This window comes from Heliconius melpomene, chromosome 5, assembly GCF_056956725.1.
Source record: "Heliconius melpomene rosina isolate 202511_hmr_F chromosome 5, ASM5695672v1, whole genome shotgun sequence".
NCBI classification, from domain to species: domain Eukaryota; kingdom Metazoa; phylum Arthropoda; class Insecta; order Lepidoptera; family Nymphalidae; genus Heliconius; species Heliconius melpomene.
In genome coordinates, this window is record NC_140393.1 from 2,553,472 (window position 1) to 2,567,871 (window position 14,400).

A 14,400-nucleotide genomic window follows, 5' to 3' on the forward strand; every position below is an offset into this window, starting at 1 on the left:
TTTTTAGAATTTTAGTTACATAAAAATGTTACTTTTCAAGAAATTCTAAAAATGTTTCTATCCATCCCACTTTAGTTATCTACGACTTAATTCAGCTGTATTATTTAAGTGATAATGTGTATGAAAAATACTATTGCAATAAAATAAAATTATTTTTTGGTTAAATTATAAAATTGATTATTATATATATATTTATTATATATATATTATATATTTAACAAGATTAGATTCTCATTTCATTGTTTTATTTGTTTATATTTTTACATAGATAATATAGAGCACACGTTGTACCAAAAGATTAGTAATTGCTGTGGCTTTACCAGAATAAAAAATATAAATATGACACATTTGTCATGTTGACATTTGTCGTTTTTTGTTTGTAATTCGGGTTTCTCTGGTTGAAGGAGTATAATTGTTATTAAATATCATATTTATCATGTTTGTTGCTCTTTAACAGTGATATAATGGCGTTTTTAGAGGTAATTTATATTTTTTAATATTTGTATTAGCGTAAGTAAAATGCGTGATTTTGTAAAATTTTTTGATTAATGTAATTATGTAAAAATATTTATTATTCAATAATTATTACTTTATACATAATATAATAAATTATGTGTATTCTTTTTATTTTTGTTGTATTCAATTTAGATTTACAGTTGGTTGCAATATAACATAAACTTGTTATAAAATTAAAAGTGCTTAAAGATATATTTTAGCAACATATCTTATTTATGTTTCATAAATTTTCAGTGGCGTCGTTTCACGTTCTTTGATGTACACAGGAATATAGATAATGGAAAAGTTGCTGAATGTCTACAAGTAAGAAATATAAGAGAAAATAAATTTTATTTTAAGACACTCTTTTTCTGACTTGCCAATTTTTGAGATATTGGATGTTAAGTGGTGCAACTCAACACTCTACTAGAATGGAGAAAAAAATACAATATAATTCAAAACCAGTGTTTTGAGAGTCATACAATATGCCACTATACAATAATAATGATATAATAATAATCTCATTTATTTTTACTACATTTATATGTTTATTATTATGTACATATAAATGTACCATAACTTAATAGAGCAGTTGCTAATTTATTATTTATTTCCAACATATAACAAATATATATGATATATCCTCACAAGTCCTTATCAGAAAATTAACATTAATGAGCTTATTAATGTGATAAGATTACATTATTAAAAAAATAAAAGTATATATATGGTTTGACCTACATTTATCAAAATTTCATTGAGGCCTATGTGGTATAGCAGCACAGTATCTGAATGTAAATACAACTTTTATAGATATGATTCCTTTTAAGGGATATAAATTATTTTCATTCTTTCACTCTGGTAACAAAACATCTTAACACTACCATATCTTATGTCTTTCATGCTATATATAGTGGGCAGTGTGAAGGTAAAATTAAAGAGAATTATAACCTAAAATTGTTTTGTATTCCAGGATACAAATGTAAGTGTAGCAACTAGTGGGAACAACCATGTGATTATATGTGATGTGACGGGCTGGGCTCACCTTGTATCTCGATCATGGGAGATAACTTCGTTTAAAGCTTATGATTTGACGGTGTCACTTGCTCAGCAACTGCCACATGATCCTTATTTGATAACTATAGGGGTAAGTATACTTTCTTTTGAATAAATATATCATTGTTTAATGATTTTTTGATGTATCCCTGTCTTTGTCACAGCTGGTAATGTTTGTGGAACATATTGTCTTATTGACATGTTTAATTTTTTATTTTTACTTAGATTATTATTTAAAACAGGAAACAAAAATAATATATACAAAAATTAAAAAATATAATAATATTAATGTCTGACTTTATGAAAATCTTATCCCAGGTTAATCTTGTTTAAATGATAGATTAAATCAAAATTGAATCAAATCAATCTTTATGCTTGTACACATCACCCTGTGTTAAGACACTGTGTTCCCCTCTTCCCGCTAAATTCTGAAAGCATTGAGTATTGAGTTGGGGCACTCAAAGCCATGCTTTACCTCGGTAGCAAATGAAAATATTAAATATTTCGCTCCCCTGAGTAGGAGTCGTATCTACATCCCTCACGTTTGTGGTCGATACAATTCGATAGTTGTACAATTGTGCTCCTGCGCCCCAACAATGTACTCTAATACTAATACATTATTACTGTACTGTATGTATAAATATATTATTTTAAAAAATATATTATAATAATTTCAATGTAGCGTGCTAGGTGTAAGCTTAGGTGTCATCTAAGCTTGTTATAACTTATTTTTATTGTTCTTCATCTGTGAAGGAAGCTTTAAAAATTTTCCACTATCCCAAGATAATTGCTTAGAATTATCATTTGGCAAGAGTGAATATTGTATTGTATTATTTGTTAAATATTACCGAGACAATAAAAATACATGTACAATATTAAATATAAACATTAAGAACTCCTAAGGATGGAATAATACTTTTAGAATTAAACAAAATAATCACATTTTCAGGAAGATGAAGCTGGTGTAACTCCATTAATCAAAGTATGGGACTGGTCCCGTGTAGATAGACATGGTAACCCACAGTGTGTGAGGACATCCCGAGCTGTCCCCTCTCATATGTATCCTACTCAAGCGACTGCACTTGCTGTACATGATAATAAAGTAAGTTTGAGAATTGATTAACTATAATATGAATCATGATAAGGGATTAAATTCTCATACTCTAAGCTGAGAAAATTTTAATTCAACTGAATTTTTTCATAATAAACAATTCAATCATAAATTAATATTTTTGTGTTGACTATAATACTAAATCCAAAGTAGTTTCTATTTTTATGTTAACTATAATACTAAATCCAAAGTAGCTTCTATTTTTGCTTGGCTATATTAATAATTTATTTTTAGAATCTTCTAGCCGTTGGCTTCCAAGATGGCTCGGTAACGCTATACCGCGGTGATATAGCGCGACAGCGTAGTGGGAAGATGAAAACTTTGCCCGACACTGGCTCTAGTCCAATCACTGGATTGGCTTTCAAGTGAGAAATATTATGTTAACTTGTTCTGTTTTTCTCATAAACTGAGAGATATAAACGTGATTACACAATTCATGAGAAAGTTGTAGCACAACATGTCCATTTTGTTAAAACAATGATCAACATAATATTTGTTGTTTAAACTAAGATATTTATATTAAATATTTCATTTATTTATTTTTATTATGTTAGAGTATTGGATGGTGTCAACTATATCTATACTTAAAAAACCCTTCACGCTGTATCCCGCACACAGCAGGGTAGGCAGAGGGAACCTACTGTTAAAACGCTCCGTTCCCCACTTTCTGCCGAATTTTGGAAGCATTGCTTGTCGAGTAGAATAAATAAATTATATAAGTTATTTAGTAAAATTAAGGCCAGTCGTAGAGTGGTCAAAGAAATGAAATACTTATTTAAATTTATATTTTCAATTCTTCACTTTGGTGTCGAGCGTTGCGTAGCGTTCTATGTACCGTGCTATACGGGAAAAAGCGTGAAAATAATAATTTCTCTCATTAAACAGGGGTGCTGACAAACTGTTTGTAGTGTCTCGTGCATCAGTCATGGTCTGCCACACTGGCAGCGAGCGTGTCGCTGTGTTAGACGCTATGGGTGCTTCCCCCGCTTGCACTGTGCTAGCTGATGCACATAGACTCACTGTTGCTACTACTGATGTGAGTATTTAATTATATTACTTTTATTTTAATCTTCATGATCCCATACATAGCATGGGTCTTGGAAGCCTAATGTTATGACTTCCGTTCCCCACTTTCCTCCGAATTCTGAAGGCCTTGCGTGTTGAGTAGTGGAGCTCAACGCCGCGCTTCAGTTCGACACCAGAGCGAGAAAATGAAAATATTAAAAAAATATTTTCATTGGAATCGGAACTACGACTTGTTTTGTTTGCAGTTACACACAAGTTTCTCTATGATTGGCTTCAATTATTTCAATTAAAGTTAATATATGTTATAATATAACTATAGATAGTAAAGTTGCCAAAAACATTGCAATATGACCAGAATTATCATAGAATGTTAAAATATGCAGGCAGTGGCGTAGTGATTTAAAATATTTAAAGGTTATTTTAATAAATATCCTGTATTTGTTTGTAAACCCAACTATATTAATGTAAAGCAATACTTCAAGATATTTATTTTAATATTCTTTTAGGCGATTTACTGCTACACAACAGAAGGCCGGGGTCCATGTTACGCGCTCGAAGGAGAAAAGCTGCGGCTCAATTGGTTCCGTAGTTATCTCGTAATCACAACCAACGAACTGTCCAACAAAGCTTCCAGCTCATCCACCACGCCTAAATCACACCATATCACCATTTTGGATATACAAAACAAATTTATAGTATTTTCCAAGTCATTCGAAGAAATCGATGCGGTGTTAACAGAATGGGGATCTTTCTACATACTAACTAAAAATAAGGAAATGATTTATTTGGAAGAAAAGGATTTACAGTCGAAATTGACTTCGTTGTTTAAGAAGAATTTGTATGATGTTGCTATTAGGATTGCTAGTAGTCAGCATTATGATGTTGAAGGTTTGACGGAGATTTACAAGCAATATGGTGACCATTTGTATAATAAGGTAGAGTATATTAATCAAAAGTATCAATATAAATTATAAATATATGTGGCATGACAACTAAATATTTTATCAAAATCTTTAAAAATAGCTTAAATATTTTAAAGTTTTCACTGAATGTTTATCAAAATATATATTAACTTTATTTTTACAATGTGACATGATTGAATATTCGATTTTATTTTATTTATTTAAAAAAAAAAAAAAATTTTTTTTTTAATCAAAACAAATACAAATATATATAGAAATTCTAACACAATGATATTTTGCTGTCTAATATATATTTTATATTTATTCACAGGGTGACCTAAAAGGTGCTATAGACCAATATGTAAAAACGATTGGTTGGTTAGAAACTTCATACGTAATAAGAAAATATCTAGAATCTAGACACTTAGAGCCTCTAGTCCAATATTTAGAAGAACTACATAAAAAAGACTACGCAACAGAAGACCATACGACGTTATTACTAACTTGCTATGTGAAAATAGATCAGCACGATCATCAAGGAAAATTGAAAGAATTCATCAATTCTAAAGATAAAACTATTGATTTCGATGTAGATGTCGCTATAAAGGTGGGTTGATGTTTTTTAAATATAACTTACTTTTAGGGTTCCGTACTTCATAAGGAACAAAAGAAACCCTTATAGGATTTGTTGTCCATCGTCAAGATCGCGTGGAGTTATGAAGCTGATAACAATATTGAATATTCAGATCTATGGTCTCTTTAAATCATAGAAAAAGTCAATACTTTGTCAATTGCATAAATGCTAGGAGCATTTAGGCAACCTAAATTTATCATCCACTGTCAACAATTTATTTATTTAGCGTATATGTTATTCTGATGTATAAGCTATATTACAGTACAAGTTTTATCTAAATCCGTTCAGTAGTTTTTACGTGACAATGAAACAAACGTGAGGTCCTCATTTATAATATTAGTAGGATTAGTAGTATAGTCTAAGTGCAACATAGTAAAATAATTAAAGTTAAAACGTATGTCCTATATAACCTAAGGTTGTTCGACAAGTATCTGTGGACGACGCCTTGTCCCTAGCGGCAAATCACAAACGTCACGACTGGTATCTAAAAATAGTAATAGAAGACAAAAAGGAATACAAACAAGCGATAAATTATATAGCCGACTTGGAATTTGATGATGCCGACACTTATATGAAGAAATACGGACATAAGTTGATACAACATGAACCTGAGGAAAGTACTAAGTTGCTTAAATGTAAGTGTTTCATTTTAATATAGTGCAAATTTTTTTTTTGTTTCGGAACCTAGTTTAAAGACACTTTATTCCCCATTAAGACACTCTGTTCCCTATTTTTAGCCGAATTCTTGAGGCATTGCGTGTTTGCCGGCGCTTTGTCTGGTACCAAAAACCTGTCTTATTTAAATATATATCACTATTACCAAAATAAATGTATATTTCAGTACTTTGCACGGACTACAAACCCCGGTCTTCCCTACTAGTAGACGAGAACACCCTTTCAGGAGGACTCCGGGAACCCGACAGAGCAATACCAGATGACTTCATACACATGTTCCTGAGTAATTCGGAACGCCTGATAGATTTCTTGGAACATATGATCAAATCGGACCCGAATTGTTCTAACTTAGTGTATAATGCGCTTATTGAGCATTATATACATGTTTGGTGAGTCTACATTTGTCTTTGAAGTCGTCGTGGCATAGCGGATCAACTTCTGACTGTAAATGCGATGGTTTTGGGTCCGATACCCACTCACAGGGGAAATAATTATTTTTATTTTCTATCTTCTCTCTGAAAAAAAAGCACTAACGTCATGACTACGTCTACGTAAATCAGTCAAGGTATATAAAAATCATTTTGCCGCGATGGCGATTTGTGAGATGAATATATTTTTTTATCTTGAGATAAATTTAAATTTTCTTGTCTATATTAGGAAGTCGTCAGAGAGTGACAAGAAGGTTTATGAATCTAAAATATTGTCGATATTGAAGGATCCCGATGCCAATTACGATAAGGACCAAACGCTTATTATTTGTCAAATGTTGGGATTTAAGAGTGGAATTCTCTATTTGTATGAAGAGAAAAAATTGTAAGTATTTTTAGTAGGTAGTATAATACTTACAATTAGTAAAAAAATAAATATTTATTTAATAGCTGATATTACTAATGTTCGGTCCAAATATTGTAACCGAACACCGCGGCATAGCCTTTGAGCACGTTCCCGGCGCTACTATTATAAGGCAGTGCATACTCGGAGCGCGGACCGGTAGCATTCATTAGCGTATTATCATATAGCAAGCAATAAAGCAACTTTTATTTAAAATATTATCTTTTATTATCGAGCCGCTAACCTCCAGCTAAATAGTGTAGGCCACGTCCCCTACAACTAATATGTTATAAGAATTGCACGGTTACCCATGAAAGCTACCAATTTTTAACCGACTTCTGTAAGAAAAGGAGGTTATCAATTCGACTGTATTTTTTTTTTATGTTTGTTACCTCATAACTTTTGACTGGGTGAACCGATTTTGAAATTTTTTTTGTTTGAAAGGTGAAGCTTCCCGAATGGTCCCATTTTTTTTGGTCCATGTCTGACAATGGTATCTATGAGAAAATCACATAAGTCTTAAATTTGCATTAGGTATGTGGGCGACAAATAGACGAATAACTCAATGTCGCGCCAACCGATTTTGATGATTCTTTTTTTATTTGAAAGGATACACTTCAAGGATAATTTGGTGAAAGTTGGGTTAGGTTCCGATTATGGGATCCGGTGAAAATTTAGAAAGTTTGTTTTTTTGGTAAAAAATTGATTATACTGTAATAGTTACAAGCAAAAACTTTTTAAATTGATGTCAGAGGTGAGATTCCTGATCGTTGCATTTCTTTTCCAGCAACCTCAAAAAAGAGGATGTTCTTATTTTCAACCAACTTCAAAAAAGGGAGATTCTCAATTCGCCCGAATATTTTTTTTATGTATGTTCTTGTCAATATACCAAAATGTAACTTTGCACAAAGATAATACCTAAATAAATAAAGTTTTACATAGGACAACCACAACCATTCGTTGACAACCACTACCACTCGTTTAAGAAGCATCATTTTAAGATCTACCCATCACTTAAAATCGTAAAATAAATTAATTTTTAACAAAAAGGAAAACCGACTTCTAACAACGAACTAAAAAGTGAAAAATAATTATACAAAGATTTTATAATTTTGAAGTAGGTGTCAACCTAATGCTACAACACCCTTACTACAATATCTAATTACTAAGCCTGTTTGTTTTACTTGGCACCGACTTCAAAATTATAAAATCTTTGTATAATTATTTTTCACTTTTTAGTTCGTTGTTAGAAGTCGGTTTTTCTTTTTGTTAAAAATTAATTTATCTTGTAAAGTGAAACTATAAAATATGTCACTATGAAATATGTCATCGTGCTTGATCACAATAAAGGAGCTGAGTTCATTTTCCTGTGTGACATCTATTCTTTGCAACATAGTGCTTCAATAAAATCTTATAAAATTTTAGCCAGTGCAATATGAAAAAAATGCGGACCTGTAGAGACGCAGCGGCACAACATATAAATTTACTGTAAATTTGCAGTTGTGAGTTCGTTCGCCGCTTGGGGTATTGCTTGCAGTTCCTCGCTCTGGTAATAACACTAAGCGCCACAACTCAACACGCAATGTCTCGAAAGTTGGGTAATACGTGGGAAACCACGTGTCACAGCAGATTTTTTCTGCCTACCCTCCTAAACGCTAATGATCCTCTCCCCAGATGGCGCGCCCAAATATCCCTCCACATGCGCGGCTCAGTCTCGTCGGGCGCGTCGCGCGCGCTGGATGTGTGCCGACGGCGCGGCGCCGCGTGCCCACGCCTGTGGCTCGATGTGCTGTGGGCGCCGCCGCCGCCCGCCTGCCTGCCCGAGCTGTTGAGGGTTGTTGGTGAGGATGTGATACTGTATACTCGTAAATTGCTTTGAATTCAAATACAAAGGTATTCGATCGTTACGTTCAAAATATTCGACGAATTGACGGTGAAGGATTCGGCCAATAGCGTACTATACAATCCTTGTGCTAGTTGCTGGTATTATTTAGCCGTAACTTGTTGTTGTAACTTAGCCGTAACTTGTATAGTACAGTCGACGAGTTGTTGCCGCCCTGAACCGCTTCTTACTTTTGGATGTTTTCTTCCTTAGTGAATAACTTCAGGACGGTCACAACTTGATCGTACCGCAAGTATTTGTGAACTTGCCCACTTCATATAAGGGATATGTGAGCTATGATTTGAAGTATTATATTTAATGATATCCATGATATTAGATTATCATGGTAATTTTATGTCAAAAATAATAAATTAAGATTTGAAATGCTGACTAAGAGATCAACATTAGTGTATTTTTTAATATTTTTTCTGTTTGATTATTTGCAGATAGCGAAAAGCTCCTTTCTCCCATTCTAGTCATCGATTGTTTAACCAGCACACCCTCTTATACCCTTGGAGATGTACGCAGGTAAATATCAATAGGATCAAAGTATTAGGGTTATTAATTGCCATAAGTATTTTCGAAGTTATTAATTGTCGTCCTTAATTATGATGACAATTACTTCTCGTGTACCCCATTTCTATTTTTCCTTTTAATATTTTTTTGATAAAAATGGTTATTGATTATCCTTCCAGTTATTTAATGGACGTCCTAAAATCAGAAGACGAAGTTATAACGCGAGAGCAAGAGTTATCAGCGAAATATAAAAGTGAGATAGAGAAAATGAAGGCTCAAATACAAATGATACAAAATGAACCTGTTACATTCCAAAGTTCGAGATGTGCGATTTGCAACAGGCCTTTGGAACTGCCCACTGTGCATTTCCTTTGTCAGCATTCTTTTCATGAAGAGTGAGTGATCTTGCTTTAATAATAATATATTTGTGTGCTTATATATTCTGATATGAGAATATATTATATCCTTTTTTATTTTCATTTTTATTTTCATTTCTTAACAGTTTAACGTTGTATCCCGCACACAGCAGGCTAGGCATTGGGAGCCTAGTATTAAGACACTCCGTTTTCCATTTTCCGCCGAATTCTGAAGGCGAGTTTAGTGTTGGAACTTAACGCCGCGCTTTGCCTCTACACTACAACAAAGAAATGAAAATACTAAATATTTCATTTTTTTCGTGTGGGAATCGAATCCACAATCTGTCGCGTTCACACGATTGATTTTTAACTGAACCTACACAGACGAGACCAACCTTAGGTTAAGCCTGAGGAACTATAATTAAAAACTACATACTCATTCCCCAGCTGTTTCCAAACATACTCGGAGAGCGAGCGCACGTGCGTGGCGTGCTCACCGCCCGCTGCGCCCGCACCCGCCCCCTCCGCCCACCCCGCCGCCGAGGCGCTCCACGCGCGACTGCACGCCGACCACGACCCGTGAGTACTTGTAAACCCTTAGTGACGTCACACAGCTGGGTCTCTTTATAAGGGGTCACCCAAAAGAGAGCGATAGCGGGCGGCTAACTGGCGACCGCCACAGCGCCGATAGCTATTATTCAACTGTGTCACCACAGCTTTTTAAGACTGCCACAACTCCTCGATTGTCCTATAGTAACGTGATATACGATTTAGTTACTTTTAATACTATATTTCGTTACTTTTAATAAGTATTAAAAGTAACTAAAAGAAATAAAAAGTTAAATTACATATTTATTTTATGTTGATAATATTGATAATGTAACCTAGTTTTGTTTATTTTTTTTTATTAATATTTTTCTTTGGTTCAGTTTACTTATTTTGTTTGTTCATTTCAATTAGGTACTCGGATATTTTTTCTAATAATAAATCTCTACTTATTATTCTTTTTTAGCTTATTTTGATTATTTAGGCTTATATTTTCTTACTTATCCTATTAAAAACTGAAAATAATATCATAAATATATATAATAAATATTCGTATAGTTCAACCGGGCGAAGCCGCGTCCACTAGTAAATTATATTATAAAAAGAAATAATATTCAATGATAGATAAATAATGAAACACCTGTTCATATTTTGTCTCAACACTAGACTTGACCTTGCGTCATTAATTTATTTTTGCGTTTGCTTCGGTCGAAACCGGAATCGCGGTCACGCCATGCAGGCTTCTAATTTACGAATAACTTGAAATTAATTAAATTTTAACAAAAGAACCTACATAACGTTCATTTTGTTTATTATCGTTTATAATAATTGTATTGTAGGTCAATCTACAAATATACTGAGGCCAGCCGTGGCGCAAGCGTGCGACTGTAAATGCAACAGTGGGGTTCGATTACCACTCGAAGAAATTAAATATTTAATATTTTAATTTTTAAATGCATTTATTTTTAACGATTTAGAATTTTGAATATTTGTGGTAGTAGACAATTTTATAAATTTTTTTCTAATTGCATAATATTCATATTTTTGTCTCGTTTCAGTAATATTAATTATAATACAAAAAGTTATAATTAATATATTGAATAATCTTGCTAACATTAATTATATTAAGAAATTGTACCCGAGACTGTCGCTGCATAATAAGACGACTAGTATTATAAAAAAAATCTCATAAAAAACATAAATAAATATGAAATGTAGAACACGTCTAATAAAACTAGTTTTTGCGAACTAATAAAAATATTAAATAATTCGTAAATTTCAAACTAGATTGATATCTTCTAGGCCTTTCTTTTACACCTCAATGTCAGTTGAAGTCTTGTTGTGAATACTCGCGTTGTTAATTCCTTATCTAAAGTTATTATGTTGTAAATATTATTGAAATTTGATAAGAGTTACGTTTATGGATTTTTTTAAATGGTGCTATATGTTGACAATATGTTTTCTCCTTTCTCTTGGTGTTTCTATAATGCGGCTGATGATGGCTATGAAAGGTCTGAGTTTATTATTTCCTTTAGTTAACTAATGGTGCTATAAAAAGTTTCGTTAACAATTATCGTAGTAAATATTTATACGTAAAATCGTTTGTATTTTTGGTGTAATTCAGTCAATGAAAAATACCTGGCTATTATAAAAATAGTGATCATGTCGAACTTATAAGTCATTATACTGCCTTTTTTTCATTTTGGTGGTTTTGATAAAAAATAAAAACATGTTTTTAATACATGTTTCCATAAAAAATATTAATAATGTAATCCTACTTGTTTGATATTAAAATTAAAATATTTGACTTAATATTACGTATTCAATAATGTTGTTTTCGTTATCGTGCTATTGTAATTATAACAATGCGGTTGCTATACGCACGTTGTTATACAAATTTTACTATGCATTCATGTAAACGTGATGCAATGGGATAGTCTCTCTCTATACACATGATAGTTGTAGGTTCAATCCACGCTCGGGGATCGATCCTACTACGTAGCCAATATTAATATAAAATATTGAAATCGAGTAAGGGTACTTTAAATAAGTATTGCAAATTAAATTGGAAATAACCAGTCGCTATCAATGGATGAATGCGATGTAATTTCTTTTTAATTACTATATAAATTATGTGATGTAATTATGTAATCATGTAATGGATTAAAGGATAGAAACATTTTAGATTTTTGTATCATACATGAAGACCAAAGGGGGTCCAAATTATTTTAGTGTTCGGATAATTGAATTAGTTAACCTTATATTAAAAGAATTAAATGATTTTTGTTAGCAATTGTTTTAATTATAGTTGTATCGTGTCTTACAATTATATATTTTTATATATGTTTCATACAACATTAACGGTTTATATCTCTTAATTTCTAGCTTCGCGGTAGTCTCAGAATATTTCGGCCGTGGCCTCTTCAACAAGTTAACAGTGGTCACAGAGCCCCCTGAATCCCCGACCCCCGCCGTGACCGCCGCGCCCTCCATCCCGAGCACTGCGCTATCGCAGCCTAACGCCTTAACGTATGGTCCTGGCGCTGAAGCTAAGATAAGATTGCAGGAAGGACAGAGTAAACAAGGTAAGTGTTTTTTAAATGATATTTAATAGCTTAACGGTAGTGGCGGTGGTGGTTTTCGTGGTGATAGAGCTCTCCGCATTCCCGACCCCCGCTGTACCACCTCACCGCGCCACCTCAGCCACTGCACTAATACACCCTAGTTTAAAATATGGACCTGGAGCTTCAGCTCCAGCTAATCTAAGATTGCAGGAAGGACAAAACAAACAAAATAGGAAACTAGTTTTTTAAACGCTATTTAACTGAATCACGCTTTTTCCCGTACAGCAGGATAGGTAGGTAGGCATAGTGAAACTAGTGTTACGAAAATTGTGGATCTGGAGTTGACGCTTAGGACGAGAGAGAATTGCAGAATCTTTTTTTATTTTAGTTGGGGCTTTACGTTCTTTCTTACATATCAATCAATTACATATTGTTTTTGTTTTCACATTACAGTATTCATACCAAATACTTCAAAACAAGTAGCACCGAAAGGTACCACAGTGATACCAGTACCGGAGGGCAGGATGCGAGTAATCGAGCAGCAAAGATACAGCTCGAGTCTAGAAGCGAATCTAACCAGATTAGAGCCTGAAGTACATAAAAAATCACCTTTCGCTTCGCCTTTAGCTTCTAAAAAGGAAATAAAAATATCGTCAGTCATAAATGAAAGTAAAAACCCGTTTGATGATACTTACGATGAATCGAAAAATCCTTTTGCAGATGAATCTAATGATGCGTCAAACCCTTTTGGTGAAGATGATGATTATGATAAGAATTTGAACCCGTTTTCTTGAGATGAGGTAGAAATTTGTAATATTTCCTTTTCTTGAAATAAGGGTTGATACGAACTTATTTATTATGCGCTTTAATAGTCTAATTATTCTACGCAATTTGTTTATATTATAAATAAATGTATAATGTATTGATTGTATATCTTAAGTAAAGTGTTCTTTTAGTTAATTTTTTTTATTATTTTCATATTTTTTTGGAATTTGTTTTGAAAGTTTCATTGATGATTATAATATATAATTGGCATTACAGAATATTCAAATAAATAATGAATCTATTATGTTTATATTATTATGTTAAATTTAAATTAAAAGTTTTATAACATTATTATTGGAGTACTTTTGTTAGTTATTGTAATTCATGAAATATTGTTAATTTATTATTAAAATTAACCCTATTAGTCCATAGTGGTGCAGTCAGGACATTATCTGACTACAGTAGAAACAAATCAAGTTACGTTATTTATTACGCAATACTGTGGAAAGTGAAGAATTAATTGTTTTGACAAAAGATTTCCTCTACCACATTGCTAACTCTGCTAGGCGGGATAACGCGGGAAGAATAAAAACCTTTCTTACATGCTTATAGTTGTGGGTGTCTGCTCTACATATATTCATACTAAATACCGGAAAAAAAAAATGCAGTGAACATCTGAACAGATTTATTTATTAAAAAAATATTTATATAATAATAAAATAAAGGCGTTTTGCTCAATATTTGTGTACATTAATTATTTTTCTATTAAAATGCACTTTTTATTAAAATATAATATTGCTTGGATCTCTAATACATATTATACCCATATTATTTATGAATACACATTCCTCTATATTATAAAGGATTTTGTTTATCCACAACATTTATTTAGTTTAAGCAAATTGTAACTACTATTATTGTGATAAAAATATTAAATAGTAAAATATTTCAACTTGTTTAAATTTATTTTACTTTTATATGGATATTTCTAAGAGTTTTTTTATACTTAAGCCGGCCAGCCTCATCATCACACCATTTAAA

General features: G+C 32.4%; 1 protein-coding gene across 1 annotated transcript; it reads left to right on the plus strand.

The window, feature by feature from the left end:
- Positions 1-349: 349 nt before the first annotated feature.
- On the plus strand, positions 350-14,170 carry Vps11 (vacuolar protein sorting 11). Its single transcript, XM_085185376.1, has 17 exons — positions 350-479; positions 751-819; positions 1,469-1,642; positions 2,501-2,653; positions 2,897-3,027; positions 3,548-3,698; positions 4,195-4,623; positions 4,922-5,197; positions 5,640-5,859; positions 6,066-6,288; positions 6,557-6,712; positions 8,405-8,571; positions 9,059-9,140; positions 9,308-9,523; positions 9,932-10,063; positions 12,416-12,615; positions 13,048-14,170. Exons 1-17 carry the CDS (start codon positions 465-467, stop codon positions 13,386-13,388), a joined length of 3,135 nt encoding a protein of 1,044 aa, XP_085041502.1. The 5' UTR covers positions 350-464; the 3' UTR covers positions 13,389-14,170.
- Positions 14,171-14,400: the final 230 nt, after the last annotated feature.

Coding starts and splice junctions, on each gene's coding strand:
- Vps11 (XM_085185376.1), top strand. Junction 8,572..9,058: donor CGAGCTGTTGAGGGTTGTTG/GTGAGGATGTGA, acceptor GATTATTTGCAG/ATAGCGAAAAGCTCCTTTCT. Junction 12,616..13,047: donor GGAAGGACAGAGTAAACAAG/GTAAGTGTTTTT, acceptor TTCACATTACAG/TATTCATACCAAATACTTCA.